General features: G+C 55.3%; 2 protein-coding genes across 5 annotated transcripts in view; one reads left to right on the forward strand and one right to left on the reverse strand.

Annotated features, from left to right (window-relative positions):
• Positions 1-1,222: 1,222 nt before the first annotated feature.
• On the reverse strand, positions 1,223-6,875 carry KIAA2013. Of its 4 annotated transcripts, none has more exons than XR_001309242.3 (4): positions 5,691-6,875; positions 3,033-3,886; positions 2,117-2,238; positions 1,223-1,472 (listed from the first exon to the last, which is right to left on the reverse strand). XR_001309242.3 is itself a non-coding variant. In XM_084962849.1 (4 exons), the coding sequence occupies exons 2-4, from the start codon at positions 5,767-5,769 to the stop codon at positions 1,455-1,457; spliced, it is 951 nt and encodes a 316-aa protein (XP_084818975.1). In that variant the 5' UTR covers positions 5,770-6,667; positions 6,819-6,875; the 3' UTR covers positions 1,223-1,454. The 4 variants fall into 4 exon arrangements, 3 of the variants coding, with proteins under 3 accessions (XP_084818975.1, XP_005665058.1, XP_003127624.1); XM_084962849.1 differs by lacking the exon at positions 2,117-2,238 and having other exon boundaries at positions 5,691-6,667; positions 6,819-6,875; XM_005665001.4 differs by having other exon boundaries at positions 2,129-2,238.
• A 7,113-nt stretch (positions 6,876-13,988) lies between these two features.
• Positions 13,989-17,867, forward strand: part of PLOD1 (procollagen-lysine,2-oxoglutarate 5-dioxygenase 1) — a 30,606-nt gene continuing 26,727 nt past the window's right edge. Inside the window, exon 1 of the mRNA XM_003127577.6 lies at positions 13,989-14,115. Within this exon, the coding sequence (XP_003127625.2) occupies positions 14,040-14,115 (76 nt within the window). The 5' untranslated portion in view covers positions 13,989-14,039. The remainder of the gene's footprint in view (positions 14,116-17,867) is intronic.

A 17,867-nucleotide genomic window follows, 5' to 3' on the forward strand; every position in this document is an offset into this window, starting at 1 on the left:
GTTCGGCCGGTGTTTTCCAAATATTTAAGGGCGGCTGGTTTCAAGCTAAACTGAGTGAGTGGGAGCCATGAAGCACTGCTCCTGCTGTCGAGTGGCTTCGTTTAACGCAAGGACTAGAGGGCATGTCACGTGGTTAATCACACCGCCTGCAACCCTGCCAGCCAATGCCCGCGGCTAAAAGGGGGACGCATTCCTTTGCCCTGCACCCTCCAGAACAACAGTGGGAGGTACGTGGGACTGAGGCCACAGGAAAAGCAGGGCTGCTCGTCGCCCCTGACCTTGCTTACCTCCTCTCCCAGCCGGACACTCGGCAACTAGGCAAAAGCACGCCTGGCTCCTGGGGACGCTTAAAACACTCCTCTGGGAAAGCAGGGAAACCTCGGGACACTAGGGAGCCTGGTCCCCCTTTGCTCCATTCTCCCCACAAGGAAGAACTCAGACCTTAGCTTTGGGAACAACCAGCAGGAGGCCCACTGGGGCTTTTTTCCTGCCACTAGGCCAATAGCAGGCTCCTGGGCACAGGTAGCCGGAGGGGCGCTGCAGCAGGAAGGGACAGGGAACACTCCTCAAGCAGCCAGGTCCACACAGCAGGGGCCCCAGGTGAGTAGTACAGGGAGGGGGGCCACTCTACATCCCGAGTGACCTCTGAAGAGGAAAAGACGCAGGGAAAGAATACTGTCATCACCCCCCGGGCAGCTTGTGATTCAGACTCTACCCAAGTGTCTGGGTCAGACTCAACCACACACAAACTGGTCACAAAGTTTGAAAGAGATTTATTTAAAAACTGAACAAAAAAAAAAAAAAAAGAAAAAAAAAGCTTTGGTATTTCAAAACCCAACAATCATCAATCACTAGAAAGTGAAACACCTCCCCCAAAGCCCAGAGTACAAAACCCCAGATCTCCACAGGCTCAGGACTAGAAAGAGACAATGTGCAAACCCGAAGGTGACCCAGGCCCCGCTCCACGCGGGCAGCGGGCGTGTGGGCCTCCAGACCCGCCCAGGCGGCTCGGGCCGGACATCGCCGCCGAGATTCGCTCCCTGCAGTGGATGCAAAGCCATCCGGGAAAATCTCAACAATAAATTAAAAATTCATTCGAGAAAGAACACATTAAATTAGGAAAAGAACACAATTTTTCCTAGACGAGAGTCTTTTCAACAAAGGATCTATTTCCTGGGACAGAGAAGAGGGAAAGTGGAAGGAGTGAGTTCAATTTCAAGTATTTTCCGTACAGGTTCATTTTATTGAGTCGAAAGCTTACAAAGCGGCCACGGGCCCCTCCCCTCCCCTGCTCCCCAACGCAAACTCCTGAACACGTGCTTCTGCGTCACTGGTGTCCCCCAACAAGGCACAAAAGGCAGGGTGCTTCCGAAGGATCCCTTGTTCACAGCAGCACGACTTACAGTGCCGGGCGTCTTGTGCAAGTGGCGCCTGAAAGCAGGACTGAGTGTCCCTCACACGCTGGGGTCCTCCTGTGCAATTGACAAGACAGGCTGTTACTGCACACGCCGGGCCCGATGGACAGCTAAGCAAGCTCAAGGGAAGCAGGCGATGGAGGCGCCCCGGTGGCCCCCCACCCAGGCTCTGCCTTGGACTCAGGGGCCGGACACACCCTCTGGCAGGGGTGGCGAGTCCCCTGGGCTCTGCTGTGGGGAGGCCTGGCCTGAGGGAGAGTAAACAGGAGGGCGTGCGTTCTCCGGGGCAGGACCCGGGAAGGCAGCTTGGCTCGTCCCCCTGATGGGTGGGACCCCAAGGGTGGACTTGTCGGAATAAGGGCAGAGAAGCCACTGCTCAGCCCGCATGCCTAACGGAGGCCGCCAGACCCCCGGGGTGCAAACGTAGCCCTATGTCCGGGGACGGGCACCGCGAAGGCCGTCTGCGCGTTTCTCTTTGACCCGACTTCCCGTGTTCTTCGAGCCTGAGGGGCCCAGACCTGCCTCTGCCCTGCTCCCGCTTCTGCAGGCCAAGCGCCACTTCCTTCTCCAAGTCCCGGCCTCGAGCCAGACACTAGAAACCAGAAGCCACGGAGGCCTGTGCGGAGGGGCTGGGGCCTTCCTCCTGCGGGGCCCGGGCTCTTCGACGACCGGGAGGAGCACAGCCCTGGGGCTGGACGCACCCTGCAACTCACTACAGTCTGACGAGGGACGAGAGGCGGCGGGGAACCAGCTCGGCCCTCTAGAAGCGCCCTCGCCCGGGACCGCTGACAAGGGCTGCCCTCCTGTGCTTTCCCGGGAAGCCCTGCAGCGGGAAAGCAGAGAAGACTGGGTGGCAGAGCCTCCTGGGGACACCGATCCTGAGCCCCAAGATACATTCCGACAAGAACCCCACAGCGCCCGCGGTCAAAACCACCGCTTCCTGGGAGCAAAGACGTTTCAGGAAACAGGAGGGGAACGGTCTAGTCCTGGCTGATCAAACGACCACCTCAGGCCAGTCCTCAGCGAGGGACGGACCTCGGACTCAGTAAACAGGCTCCCGGGGTGGGGGCGGGGTCCCACCAGGCGTTCAGGAGAGGCGTTGGGTCAATTTAGGGGTTTGCTGAAGTTATCATTTTTTTTTTTTTCTTTTTAGGGCTACACTCACACGGCTTCCAAGCCGCATCTGCAACTTAGAGCCAAGTCTGCTTACGGCAACACCGGATCCTTAACCCACTGACTGAGACCAGGGATCGAACCCTCATCCTCATGGATACTAGATGGGTTCATTATCGCTGAGCCACAGTGAGAACGCCTGGCTGCTGTTACTTTTAACTGAGCTGAGATTCAGGAGGGATGGGTGGGTGGGGGGCTGCCCATGTCCCTGGGAGGCCAGGGGGTCTACGCCCGCCTGGACTCCACAGCTGTCTCCTCCTACGGTCACCTCTCGGAAGGCAAATCTTACTGTCCTCTCAAAACGCGCTCACTCCTCTCTCTGTCTTGAGGGCTGAGGACATGGGCTGGAAGGACCTCCTACTCCTGCCCCGGCCTCCCCCATCCTAGCCTCGAGACGGAACGCAAGGCCGGGGCCCAGGCTCTGAAGACGCGGCGGCTCGGTACCTTGCTCCTGAAGAGGGGCTTGGCGCCAGGCCCGCAGTACTCGTTGTAGATGAGCTTGAAGAGGAAGAGGTGGAAGAGGGTGATGAGGGAGGCCACGCTGAACCAGAAGAGGAAGGGCAGCCCGGGGTCCTGCTGGGCCATGTGCTCATCGTGGGCCAGGATGGCCTTGAGGTGCAGCGTGTGCCGCAGGTCCTGCAGGTGCGTGAGGTCCGTGGAGATGTACAGCAGCGGCGTGATGGGCTGCGTGACCATGACCGAGAAGGTGTGGCCCTGGGGCGCTGAGGTCAGCTCCACAGGCTCGTCCAGGCAGCCTGCTTCGCAGGCGTAGATCTTGATGGGCTGGCCTCGCGACGCCACAGACACGTGCAGGTACGGCTTGCCCTCGGCATCTGCCAGCACGGCCAGGTTGATGTGGTCGTTCTTGTAGCGGATGCCGTGCAGGGCGTAGCTGTTGTGCAGCACGTCGGGGTCGGCCTGGAACTGCAGGTGGTTCTCGGTGAACTGCAGGCCGCCGAAGCTGAGCACCATGCCCTGCAGGATGCCTGGGGCGCCCGCCCGCACAAGCCCCTTGCAGCCGCGCTTCTGCAGGGTCAGCCTCCACAGGTCCCAGAGCTGCAGGATCTGCTGGACGGAGGACAGGTGGCCTGGCCAGAGGTTCTCAGCGTGCATGGTGGCGTGGCCGCTGAAGCAGTGGTCCTCATAGTTGAGTGTTGATTCCATCTGGTCCCGCTCCCGGTGGCTCAAGTCGGGGCTGAGCAGCGGGGCCGGGGAGCAGGAGAGCATGTAGTAGAGTGTCAGGTTCACGGTCAGGCCGGACGGAGTGTGCGCATCGGTGATCTTCTTCATCTCCACGCCTGTAACACACAAAGGCTGCCCGTTAAGGAGGAAAAGGCACGGCTGGGAGGCTGAGGTTAAGAAACAAAGATCAGGAGCAGCAGAGGGAGGTCCCTGGTGGTCGAGTGGTGAGGAGTCAACACTTTCACGCTGTGGCCCAGGTTCAATCCCTACATCAAGCTGCTGTGTGAAGCAGCGCCCCCACCCAGAAACGGCAGCAGACACAGGAAGTTTTTGTCCCTGAGGATGAAAGCAGCAGTTCCAGTCTCCCTCGAGTACAGAACGTCATCCTGCCAGGCCTCCTCACGTGACCACCTTGAACCCTGTGGGCCTGAAACCGAAAATCCTGTTAAAAGGCAGTGGGGCCTCCTGCCAGAGCCTGGAAGGACACAGACTCAGCCAAACCTCCAGCGCCAAGAGTCCCATCCCCAACGCCAGAACTGCCATCAATGCCCTGGCCAGTCATGGGCTGCGTCTTCCTCCCACCAGGCCTGTGGCTTCAAACAACACCTGAACAAAGGATCCCCCAGATCTGTATGAACCCCAGGCTCAGAGAGCCATCTGCCTGCGTGGGGTCTCTACCTGGATGTCTGACAGGCAAACGGAACCCGACAAGGTTGAATTCTCCCAGCCCCGCACCAATCCTTCCCTAAATTGTCTGCAGACACCTGCTAGGGCCTGCCACCCAAAACCCAGGAGTCCCCCTCAGGGCCTCACTCCCCACAGCCACTCCCCGGAAAGCCCCGGGGGGCTCCAACTCCCAAAGTATCACAAACATCCACTTCAGCATTTAAGAACCATGAGAGCAGGAACTTTCTGTCTGCTTCCATATTGCCCATGGGGAGAACTGTTCCTGGCAGAAGCATTCAACAAACACTTGAATAAATTAAAGACTCTTTGAGCAACTAAATACATGCATTTGGACAACTAGAAACCAACATCTCTCAGTCTCTCTCTCCTCTAGGCTAGGATTTCCTTTTTTTAACAAAGAAGTTTTCACGTGACAGGAACATTTCTCCTGCTGAAGAGATTCCACCGCTGCCCCATGAAAATGCTGCAGCCACAACAGCCAGGCCAAACCTCAGCCTAGTGGAAACACATCAAAAAGCCCCTCCTGGAGTTCCCGTCTGGCTCAGCAGAAATGAATCTGACTAGTATCCTCGAGGATGCAGGTTCGATCCCTGGCCTCGCTCAGTGGGTTAAGGATCCGGCATTGCCATGGGCTGTGGTGGAGGTCACAGACACGGCTCGGATCTGGCATTGCTGTGGCTGTGGCGTAGGCCAGCCGTTGCAGCTCCGATTTGACCCCTAGCCTGGGAACTTTCATAAGTCACAGGTGCAGCCCTAAAAAGATACACACACACAAACCCAAAAAACAAAACAAAAAAGCCCCTCCCTGTCACTAGCCAGAACTGTGGGAACAGAGGAAAGACTCGGGATGGGCCAGGCCCCCGGGTTTATCCGTTACAAACTAACCCCCAAGCCACTCTGCTCAAACTCATCTACAGGAACAAATACCAATAAGATCTGCCCTTTACACCCTTCTTTCATTAGAATCTCATAAAAAGCTTCTGAGGCAGGTGCTACTGTTATTATGGAACACAAGCCCAGAGAGATTAGACGACCCATACAAGGTCACACAGATACTAAGTGGTGGAGCAAGAGAGGCAGGCCCAGATCAAATGCCAGGCCCAAGTTTAAACCACCCCAGGACTCTCCCCTTCAGTGTCCCCTCTGCAGCCTTTGGAGGGGCATCTCTAGGGTGGACCGTGCTCCCCCTGGTGCAAGTTGTGGACAGTGAGTCAAACACTCGCCAGGCCTCACCTGGGCTGAAGAGCTGAGCCCAGAGCCGCTGGTGGTCCTGAAGCAGCTCAGCCGCGGGCATCTCCAAAAGCTCCAGCATTTCCTTCCGTGCCAAGTCCTGGAGCACCTTGAGCTCCTTGGCGGCTTTGCTTCTGAGCCCATGGGCGTCCAGTAGGCCTGAGACATGCACCACCCACAGCACAGTCTCGTCCAGCTGCGTCTTGGGAGCCACTTGGAGACGGTTCACTAGCTTCTTGGCGGCCACCACCACCAGGTACACTAGACCCGTGGAAAAAAGCGGGGACCGGCCCGAGTAGAGGAGGAACTGATGGTCTCCGACCTTCTCCAGGGTGCTGGTGAAGGCCCTGGGACCCGGGCCCGCCGTGGGCCCCACAGCCTGCAGCGCGGCCACGCGCTCTGTGGGGTTGTTAAGCTGGATGCGCTGTAAATAGACGTGGGGTCGGCCCCGGTGCGCCAGAAAGTCCTCTTGCAGCAGCACGCAGTCTCGGCCAGATCCCGTGACAAAGCCAGAGGCCGAGGCGGGGCCGGCGGCCGCCGGGCCCGAACCCGGGGTCCCGAGCTGTAGGCAACGCACCCTCCGCAGCAGCCCTTCCCGAAGCAGCAATACTGACTCTCCAGCTTCAGAAAGCGCGCTCAGCGGGCGCAGCTGCACGAAGGGCAAGAAGTCCGGTGCCACGGAGGGCTCCCGCTCCCCAGGCGTCACCCACAGCCGGTTGCCGACCACGTCCAGGACCAGGTAGCCGTTGGCCACCAGGGCCGGCACTCCAGGGCCCAGCGGTACGGCCTCGCCCCGCTCCCGCAGGCCGTGCCAGGCGCGGGTGGCCGCCTCCAGACACGCAGAGGGCTCAGCGGCGCCCGGCTTGCCGCGGGGCCAGGGCAACAGCTGCAGGCCGCCCGCCGCCCGCCGCGCCCCGGAGCCCGCGAACCACAGGAGCAGCACCAGGAGGCCGAGCAGACAGAGTAGGCGGCGGGCCCAGCTGCTCGACAGCAGTCCCGGCAGCCCCTTAAGCCGCTGCTGCAGCCACATCGGGCCACCGGGCGCGGCGTGGGGGCGGCCGCCGGGCCCGCCGCCCAGCCCACCAGCCCGGCCGCCCGCGCCTCACTCCCGGCCTGGATCGCGGCGCTCACCCCGGCCCCCCTCACAGGCGCCGCAGCCGCTGCCACTACTGCTTCCTCCTCCTTCTCGACTGCCTCCGGCCGTCAAACAACACCGGCCGTCAAGCGCCGCCGACTCTTTTACGACAGATGGAAAAGGAGAGGGCGGAGGGAGGGAGGGAGGGCGGAGGAGAGAGGAGGAGGCGGGCCCCAGAAAAGGAGCAGGTGCCCAGGCGAGGAAGGAGGGGCGGGGGCACCGCAGGCTGGACCGCCGGTTCTCCGGCCAAAAGAGCGAGGCCAAAAGAGAGGGGTCTAGGGAGCACTGGAAACATCCAACTAATGGGGGGGGGGGAACCACATCGCGTTACCCAAACCGAGCACGTGGTGGGCCCCCGTCTGCTACTGATGGATTCAACAGCCCTAAGATTTAAAAAAAAAATGATTTTAAAACTTTTTTCTCTGTAAAACTGATCCTCATTGAAAAAAAAAAATTGGAACTGTACAGAATTTTCCTCCACTCCCCCTCCAAAAAAAAAGAAAGAAAGAAAGAAAGAAAAGTAATCATGGGGACTTCTGTGGAGCAGTGGCTCAAGGATCCCGCGTTATGACTGCTGTTGCTCAGGTGGCTGCTGTGGTGGGAGTTCAGTTCCTGCCCCAGGAACTTTGCATGCTGCAGGTGCAGCCAAGAAAAGAAAAGAGAGAGAGGGAGGGAGGGAAGGAGGAAAGAAAGAAACCATGGTAAACTAGACCTCCTAGGCTATATTTTGTTGACGACTCTTCCAGACCTGTTGTGGCTGAATATACAGCATATTGGATACAAACCAGGATGGAGACTGTCCATTTCTCGAACCTGTGCCCTGGCACTGCAGAGACTTTTGATGCCAATAACATGGTGCCACAGCAGTAACTCCCCAAGCTGTCTACTTCATGTCAACCCTGAGTTTTAACTTATTAAATAACGTTAAAACACTAAGGTCTCTGAGTTCCCATTGTGGCACAGCAGAAATGAATCTGACTAGTATCCATGAGGATGCGGGTTCCATCCCTGACCTTGCTCAGTGGGTTAAGGATCTGGCATTGCCGTGAGCTGTGCTATAGATCACAGACATGGCTCAGATCTGATGTTGCTGTGACTGTGGCATAGGCCGGCAGCTGTAGCTCCAATTGGCCCCCTAGCCTGGGAACTTCCATATGCCTCGGGTGCAGCCCTAAAAAGAAAGGAAAACAAAACAAAACACTCAGGTCTCCTGTTTTGAACACATGTTTAGGAGTTCACAGTGGGATAAGAACCTGACTGCAGTGGCTCCTGTCTTCCCAGAGTTGTGGGTTTGATTCCCAGCCCCGCTGGAGTGGGTTAAGGATTGGGTGTTGCCGAAGCTGTGGGTAGGCTGCCACTCTCGCAGCTCAGATTTGATCCCTGGCCAAGGAACTTCCATATGCCGTGGGTGTGGCCATTAAAAGAGAAGAGAAAGAAAATGCATTTAAATTGTGAATTATCAATGCAAAAGAGAATTCTTGTTCTGTTTCTGGGTAAAAAAAATTCAATACGAGCACAGGGGCAGACACTGGGGTAATTGTTTCCACTTTGGTTTCAGGGCATTCCAAAGCCGGACAGTGCTTCCCAGTTGTTGAAAATCGAGCGGTCATTTGAGGTGGCTTCTTGTGGGCTGTGAGCAGACACAGATGGGTCTGTGGAGTTCTAGAGCCAGGGCCTTATGAGAAGGGGCCTGTCCAGGTGATCCTGCAGTTTGCTCATCTTTTTTTGTTGTTGTTGTTTAAGGTCATTAAGCACAAACAGAAGTTTATTTATTTTTTTAAGTTTTATTGACATACAGGGTTTTTTTTTTTTTCCTTTTTCTTTTTTGGCCTCCCCACAACATATGGAGTTCCTGGGCCAGGCTTCAGATCCCAGCCGCAGTTGGGACCTAAGCCAAAGCTGCAGCAGCACCGGATCCTTAAACCACTGTACTGGTACAGGGCTTAAACCTGTGTCCCATCACTCCTAAGACACTGCCGATCCTGTCGTGCCACAGTGAGAACTCCTTAGAGATGAATAGTTGGCTTACAATGTTGTGATAGTTTCAGGTACACGGCAAAGTGATTCAGTTTTACGTGTGTGTGTGTGTGTGTGTGTGTGTGTGTATACATGTTCTTTTTCAGATTCTTTTCCCTTATAGATTATTACAAAATACTGAATATAATTCCCTGTGCTATGTAGTAAGTTCTTGCTGGTTATCTGTTTTATATATAGCAGTGTATATACATTCATCCCAAACTCCTAATTTGTCTTTCTTCTACATTCCCCCTTTGCTAACCATGTTTGTTTTCTATGTCTGTGGGTCTATTTCTGTTTTGTATATAAGTTCATTTGCATCCTTTTTTTGTGTGTGTCTTTTTTTTTTTTTTTTTTTTTTTTTTGGTCTTTTCCAGGGCCACACCTGCTGCATATGGAGGTTCCCAGGCTAGGGGTCTAATTAGAGCTGTAGCCGCCGGCCTACACCACAGACACAGCAACGCGGGATCTGAGCCAAGTCTTCGACCTACACCACAGCTCACAGCAACACCAGATCCTTAACCCACGGAGCTTGGCCAGGGATCAAACCCGCAACCTCATGGTTCCCAGTTGGATTCATTAACCACTGAGCCATGACGGGAGCTCCATGTATCCTTTATTTTTATATTCCCCATATAAGTGATATCATGATCTTGGGCTGTGGCCTACTTCGCCTAGTATGATAATCTCTAGGTCCATCCATGTCTTTGCGAAGGGCAGGCATAATCTCATTCTTTTTTAAGGCTAACATTCCATTGTACGTCAACACAAAATTCTTTTTTTTTTTTTTTTTTTTTTTTTTTTTTTCCATTGCTTGGGCCACTCCCATGCGGCATATGGAGGTTCCCAGGCTAGGGGTTGAATCGGAGCTGCAGCCGCCGGCCTACACCAGATCCACAGCAGCACGGGATTCAATCCACGTCTACAACCTACACCACAGCTCATGGCAATGCCGGATCCTTAACCCACTGAGCAAGGCCAGGGAACCCGCAACCTCATGTTTCCTAATCGGATCCGTTAACCGCTGAGCCATGATGGAAACTCCCGACACAAAATTCTTAATTCCCACCAGGACTTAACAAACCCCACAGAAGAGGTTCCTGGGTGTGCAGGAATCCATGACCTACAGTTAGAGAGAGGCAATCCCTCCAACCCCATCAGGGAATCAGAAATAGTTGGGAGGCAGGGTGAGGTGAGAGCAAAGGACTAAGGCAGGCTTGAGCCCACCCTTGAAAGGGGGATGACCAGAGAATCTGCCTCTTAGGTTTTTTTTTTGTTTGTTTGTTTGTTTTTTTTGTCTTTTGTCTTTTTGCTGTTGTTGTTGCTATTTCTTGGGCCGCTCCCGCGGCATATGGAGGTTCCCAGGCTAGGGGTCCAATCGGAGCTGTAGCCACCAGCCTACGCCAGAGCCACAGCAACGCAGGATCCGAGCCGCGTCTGCAACCTACACCACAGCTCACGGCAACGCCGGATTGTTAACCCACTGAGCAAGGCCAGGGATCGAACCCGCAACCTCATGGTTCCTAGTCGGATTCGTTAACCACTGCGCCACGACGGGAACTCCCCTCTTAGGTTTTTGAGAAACAAATAAGTTAAGGCAGGCAAAGCAAGCTGGGTGTATGACATGGGTAAGTGCACACTCAATGAAAACCCACATCATTATTTTTGCCATTACAAACATCCGTGGAAGAGACATATAACTTGGCCCACTTTTGTGACTGCTTCTGGGGGAGCAATTATTGGAAGTAGATTTCTACATCAAAGACAAAGTTTATTATTGGTGCTCTGAACTCCCTCACGGCTCTCAAACACGCCCCTGGGGAGGGAATCACAGCCCAGGGTCAGCAACACAGCCACAGCAAAGCCAGGAGGCCAAGACCAAGAATGCTGGCACCAGGCTGCCTGGGTTTTGAATCTTGACCTTGTCCCTTGCTAGCAAGTCAGCTAACTTTGGGCCTCAGTTTCTCCATCCATAAAATGGGGATCATGAGACAGCACAGGATTCCTCTGAGATGTGACGTTGCACAAACAAGTTAAGCATTTAGCATACTGCCTGGCTTAAGATAACCATTCACTCTTCAGTTTTACTAGGAAACATGTGTACATGGCACAAAATTCAGAATATACAAGAGGGTGAAGAGTGGCCATTAAGTCTTCCTCTTTCCTAGGACCCCCAGCCAGTTAGTTCCTCTCTCCAAATGCCACCACTGCTTCCTGTTCCTCGGATCCTCTTCCAGAAATTTTACTCACTTACAGATACACAAACATATACACATAGATGGCTACGTTTCCCTTCACAGAAATTGTAGCATATGATCTACCCTTGTATGTTACTTTTTTTCATTTAAAGGGACAATTTGAAAACATAGTATTATTATTATCATCGAAGGAGCTACCCGTGGGACCAGCTGATAGGTGTGGGACAGGGAGGAGGCCCGCTGGCAGGGAGGAGGCCCGCTGGCAGCACAGAATGTAGCTGTCCACTGAGGTCATCGCTCTGCCTAGGGTCAAGAAAGGAAACGGTGGAGTTCCCGCTGTGGCGCAACGGGATGGGCAGTGTTGCTGCACTGCTGGGATGCAGGTTCGAGCCTCAGCTCAGCAGTGGGTTAAGGATCTGGAGTTGCCACAGCTGCAGCCTTGGTGACAAACGTGGCTCAGATCTGATCCCTGGCCTGGGAATGCCATGTGCCTCGGGGCAGCCTAAAAAGAAAAAAGAAGAAAAAGAAAAGAAAGGAAATGGTAAGAGTGCAGAAAAGCACAGGATGAAAGGGGGAAAAGCCCCTCGTGGTAGCAGACAATAGCGCCCCCAGCCCAGCTCTCCTTCCAGTTCCTTCCCAGAAAAGCAGAGTCCTTTGCCTTTAACTACACACAACACGTGCAGCACGTACCAGGAGTAACATCTGGGCAGCAGCCAAGCTGCTTAAAGAGACCGGCCCTCCTTTTGGATGAAGCTTGGACCGTGTTCAAGTTCCAGCAATTTGGCGAAGGGAGCAGGGAAATAAATACCGAAGTTGCGGCGGGCAGGTCTCGCCAGGGTGAATCTTTTCTCTGAGGGAGGGCAGCGGCCTCCAAGGTTGATCCCTCTCCAGTTTTACAATGACTCTGGGGGCCCCCAAGGATCTTTCTTTCTGCTCACAGTACATCATCATCCAGGTACTCCTTGGGCCCCAGCAAATGCAAAGGCTGAGCTGAGTTTCTAAGTCACCTCCCTGATGTGGTCCCACATCAGCTGTGTGACTTCGAGCAACTGGCGTCACTTCTCTGAGCCCCGGTTTCCTCATTTCGGAAAATGGAGGCATGACTGCCCATCTCGCAGGGCTGTGGGCAACATGGCCTGAGTCAGAGCTTTGAAAACTGAGCCAGCCGACACATGCTCCGGCTCTTCCCCTCTGCTTATCCTTTCATTTCCTCCTCGGAGGAGCTGGAATTTCAGTCTGCAGGCTCCTGCATGCAAAAACATCCGGTTGACTCTGGCACCAAATCCTGTCCCCAGCTGCAAAAACCACCCCCACCCCTGAGTTCCAGGTCCCAGATGGGTGGCTCTGGATTGCATTCATGTCTCTTTCCTTTAGTTGCCTTTTGACCTTGACCGTGCTGCTGGGTACCCCCTCGCCCCCCAGGCCTCACTTTTACCGTCTTTACGGTAACAAATCTCTTTACAATGAGATGACCTCCTTGGTGGCCAGGGGTTGTACCTACCTTCAAACAAGAACATGTGTTGGCTTTGTTTGGACTGTATATGGTGTATATTCGTTGCTCACTGATAACCAGGACGTTTCTCTTCCCTCCGCCACCCAGGTTTGTACTCACTACCCACCTCTCTGGAGCCTAACTTGCTGAAAATAGGCCCCCACACCTCTGTTTCAGGGTCTCTTCCAAGGAAGGGAGTTTTGGGAGTTTTGCTGTTGTTGTTTCTCAAGAGATGGTTGCCTCTAGCTGACCTCTGCTCCAGGAGTCCTCATTCTAAAAACCATTGAGTTCTTTGTTGGGCCTTGAAGATCCACATCTGTGAAGAGACCCTAAATGGTTCCTTTCTTTCTTCCTCTTTTTTTTTTTTTTTTTAATTTTTGTCTTTTCAGGGTCGCACCTGTGGCATATGGAGGTTCCCAGGCTAGGGGTCTAATCGGAGCTGTAGCCACCGGCCTATGCCACCGCCACAGCAATGTGGGATCCGAGCTACGCCACAGCTCACGGCAATGCCGGATCCACTGAGTGAGGCCAGGGATCGAACCTGCAACCTCATAGTTCCTAGTCAGATTCGTTTCTGCTGCGCCACGATGAGAGCACCTCTTCCCCTTTTTCTTTCTTTCTTTCGCTTTGTGGGATGCAGAAGTTCCTGTGCCAGGAATGGAACCTGTGCCACAGCAGTGACCCAAGCCATAGCAGTGACCACATCAGATCCTTAATTGCTAGGCCACCAGGGAACACTTTTTCATTCATTCATTCATTCAATGGGACCTCATGAACAAGACCTTCCCTGGATGGGAGATTACCTTTGCCTCCCAGGGACAAAAAGGCAGACTAAGTGAGTCTCTTTTTGCAAGGATGGTATGTGTGTGTGTGGAGGGGGGGGTCATGTGCTTTCTTCACTTCCAGCAGCCAGGAGCCGCTCCGCAGGGGTGTGGATGCTTCTGAACACATTGCTGCCCTGCCTCACCCACTCCAGGCTCAGACCCTGATAGCCATGGCCCTGGCCAAGGACTCAGGAAATCTCATGAACTGAGATTTAGAGGGTTTATCAAGGCGCTGTTCTAAACGCACTGCAGGTAACGATGTCATTAATCCGCGCATAGAGTCCGAGGAATAGATGCCATTATAAATCCCACTTCTCCGGGGCGAAACTGAGGCTCAGGATACCATCCAGCCTTGGCTCGGAGTCTGGGGTATGGAAATTGTTGCCTCGCCCCCATCTCCCCTCCTCTTCCTGGTCGGAGTGCAGCCCCCTGGAGAAAGGTGGGAGGAAGTCGGCGGCGGCAGGACCCGGGAGCCGCAGAGACAGGCCGGAGGGAGCTGCCCGGACTCGGAGAGGCCGCGGGTTCGGGCGAGTCTGCAGGAAACCCTTCCCCCAGGCGGTGGGGGCGGGGCGACACCGCCCCCGGGGCGGGCCCAGTGCGTGGCAGCGGGATCACCGGCCCCGTCGCGAAGTTTCCAGCTTTTTTGCGAGAGCCGCTGGATCAGCCGGACGTCCCCAGGCCCTGGCCATGCGGCTCCTGCTACTTCTGGCCCCACTGGGCTGGCTGCTTCTGACCGAAACGAAGGGTGACGCCAAACCGGAGGGTGAGGACCCGAGGCCCGGAGCGGGAGAGAGGGATGGGGGTGGGGGAGGGCTGGGCTGGGGGCCGTCTCGGTTAGGACCCATCGGTATGGGAGGCCTGGGCTTCGGAGGGTTTCTGAGTTCAGACTCCATGTCCACTGACTCGCTGGTGACTTGGACAAAACACTTCCCTCTTAGGGTTGGGGTTTCCACAGTCGCTCAGCTGGAAGGGCCAAAGTCCCGTTCAGTCCCAGAGGGGCAAGTAATATGACCGCTGGTAATGACAGTAGCTACTCTTTACAGAGCACACGCTCTGAGTCAGGCATCAGTTTAGCAGGATCACATCCTTAAGATGTGCATCCTTCCATTCCCATTTTCCAGCTGGGCAAACTGAGGCCCTAGAGTCGGTTCACTTGCCCAGGGTCACACAGCATGTGGGCTTTGGAACCAGGATTCACACCCAGGCTTCACCACCTGGGGGTGAGGGGCCCCTGGGCGGGGGTAGGGGTGGGAGGGGTGGCTCACAATGGGGAGCCGTCTGACTTTCACCTGTGTTCTCTGTGGTCTGCTCTGCCCCTGCCAGGTGGGTCTTCCCCTCTCTGGGTTGCACATGAGGAAACTAAGGCCCAGGCAGGTGTGGTGGCTGTCCAGGTTGTCCAGCTTTGGAGAGGGTGGTCTCAGATCTGGTGCACTCTGCGCCTCGTGCTCCTTCTGCATCCTCAAGGCAGCTTGGGTTTCAAAGTGTGTCCCAGTATCCTGGGGGCGAGTGCCTCTCTCCTCCCCAGCCCTCCGTGGACCACCTTCAGGGCTGCCCAGTGAGCCTCTTAGAGCCCCAGGAGGGTGTAGACCGGGGACAGTCCCAGCAAAGCAGAGATGGAACTGGCCATACCTTCTGTCATCCCCCGTCCCCCCCACCTCCGAGAGAACCTGGGAGTGGGGTGGGGCAGGGTGGTAGGTTAACAGACCCTTGGGCCAGGGGAAGGGATGGGAACCATCATTTCTTTTTTCTTTTTTTTTTTTAATTGTAGTTGATTCAGGGAGTTCCCGTTGTGGCTCAGTGATAATGAACCTGACTAGTATCCATGATGACATGGGCTCAATCCCTGGCCTTGCTCAGTGGGTTAAGGATCCGGTGTTGCCCTGAGCTGTGGTGTAGGTCACAGACTTGGCTTGGATCTCTCACTGCTGTGGCTGTGGTATAGGTGTAGGCTGGCAGCTGCGGCTCCTATTGGACCCCTAGCCTGGGAACTTCCATACGATGTGGGTGTGGCCTAAAAAAAAAAAAGGTATAGTTGATTTACAGTGTTGTGCCAGGAAACCATTTCTTGAGTACTTTCTTGGTGCCATGTTCTGCCCAAAGCCACATGTCTCCCGTGGTAAAGCAGTTGTGATTTATCTCCGTGAGGCTTGGTGTTCTAGCCTGTAAAACCAGGGTGATGGTACCTCAGTGCTAGCGCTCTTGCAAGGATTCGGTGGGATGAGGCCTTTGGTGAGAGTTCAGCTCAATGCCCAGCCCTTAAAAGCATTTTCTGGGAGTTCCCATCATGGCTCAGCAGTAACAAATTTGACTAGTATCCATGAGGACGCAGGTTTGATCCCTGGCCTTGCTGGGTGGGTTAAGGATCCAGTGTTGCTCTGAGCTGTGGTGTAGGTTGCAGACGCGGCTCAGATCTGGTGTTGCTGTGGCTGTGGTGTGGGCCGGCAGCTACAGCTCTGATTGCACCCCTAGCCTAGGAACTTCCATATGCCGTGGGTGCGGCCCTAAAAACACCAAAAATAAAAATAAAAATAAAAATAAATAAATAAAAGCATTTTCCTTCTTTTTAAAAACATTAAAAAATTTTTTTTTTGCTGTTTAGGGCCACACCTGGGCAGCATATGGAGGCTCCCAGGCTAGAGGAGTCTAATTGGAACTATCTAAAATACCTCATAGACAGTAAGCAGGTCCTCAGACCCGTGGCTGGTGGCAGGTCACTGTCAAGTTTAGGCCTTGTGCTTTCCTTGCTCTGTTCAGACCCTTTTGACACATAAGGACTCATTAGCCTCATTTTGCACCTGGGAAGACGGGGTCTCTAAAAGGTTGAGCACCTGGCCTCAGGTTGCCACAGCTGGTCGGAGGTGGCATCATCGTCTGGGACTCAGACCCTCTGCTCATTCCTGCTGACCCCTACCTCTGGATGGGGGGGATGTTGCCCAGAGATGCTGCCTGGGGGAGTCTCCCCAACTCTGCCAGACCCAGCTGGTTGGGCCCCTGCAGCCTGCTGGCCAAGAAGACAGAGCGGGTGGGGGTTCTTTCCTGTAGGCCTTGCCCAAGCTGCCCACAGCCATCAGCCACTCGCAGAGGCCAGCTTCTTCCTCCCCGGGCTGGGTGCTGATGCCCAGCCCAGCACCAGGTGTCTAGGACGGGGCAGCTGCTGAGGAGTGCCAGCACCAGGTGTCTAGGACGGGGCAGCTGCTGAGGAGTGTTCCCCTGGGACAGGCCCAGGGATGGTGCCCTGTGTCCCTTGGGGGCACAGCAAGGCCTGAAGTCAGGCAGGGGGTTTGCTGTGCAGGGTGTGGTGGGTGGAGATGCTTTCAGCAGCGAATCCACCCGCATCCCAATCCCCAAGGGTCCAGCTCATGGAGAGAAAGACGGCGGTTCTCACTTTCAGGGCTCCCGGTCCCAGGGGGGACACAGAGCTTCTCACCCCAGGGGATGCCCAATCTGGTGGGGAGACACAGCCCTCTGCCCCCAGAGAACCTTGTCCTGGGGAAGTCCCCAGACTGATGCAGGGGGACAGAGAAAGGCCTAGAGCAGCATCCGTACCAGCAAATTTGCACAGAGCCGAGGGGGTGGGGGAGTCCAGATGCCACAGGGTCCTTTCTCCCATTTGTAGATGTTTCTAACGGAGCCCCTGCTCACTCCCTGGACTCACACCTTTCCCTGCAGGCCTTCCTCTGGCCATGGAGAGGGAGGGACCAGCCCGGAACCCAACAGCCGCTGAGATCTGAGGCTCCAGGGGTGTCAGCTGGGGTTGGGGCTGGGGGAGCTTCAGGGGTCGTCCTGTTCCACAGAGGATATGGAGAAGCAGGCAAGCCCAGCTGGTTGTGTGTGTGTGTGTGTGTGTTGGGAGGGGGGCATATTGAGGTGGCGGAAATGAGTGGGCGGCTCTGGCCCTGAGAATCACCATCTCCTGGCTTCCGGTCCAGCCCCAGGTGGGCGTGGGGGATGAGGGGGGAGCTTCATTCATTCCCACGTCCCCAGAGAGCAGACTGGGTGCGTCATAACCATGCCTTGAAAGCCAAGGCCACACGCTGCCCATCTGCCCATCTGCTCCCTTGCCTGGGCCGGCAGTGCCTGGGGAGAGGAGGTGGCATCTAACAGAAGCCAAACCAGGCCCGAGTCCTCAGCCTTCTCCTAGGCTCCCAGAGGTGTCTGTACCCCCACTAGCACACCCAGCTCCCAGGAAGGTGGCGCCTCTCCATCCCTGCCCTCACCCCCAGGGCAGCACCTCTATTAGGGGAGGTTCCCTGTGACAGAAACGCCAGATACTGTGCTCAGCCCTTCATGGACGTGAGCTCATTCAACCCTCACGAGCGCCTCCGGAGGAAGATCCTGTAATTATTGCTCCATTTACAGAGGAAACAGGCGCAGAGGGGCTGTTTCTCACCCAGCCATCTGTTGCTGGCAGTTTGCCACCCCACTCTGCGATCTGGCTTATCTCTGCGGACCCTGGTCACGGGGCATCTGGGGAAACCAGTGCTGGACTTTGGGCCGTAGGTTGGGGGACCGAGA

This window comes from Sus scrofa, chromosome 6 (genome assembly GCF_054392235.1).
Source record: "Sus scrofa isolate SSC_HxYL_T2T_F1_AM1 chromosome 6, Sscrofa_HxYL_maternal_Yorkshire_Landrace_v2.0, whole genome shotgun sequence".
NCBI lineage: Eukaryota > Metazoa > Chordata > Mammalia > Artiodactyla > Suidae > Sus > Sus scrofa.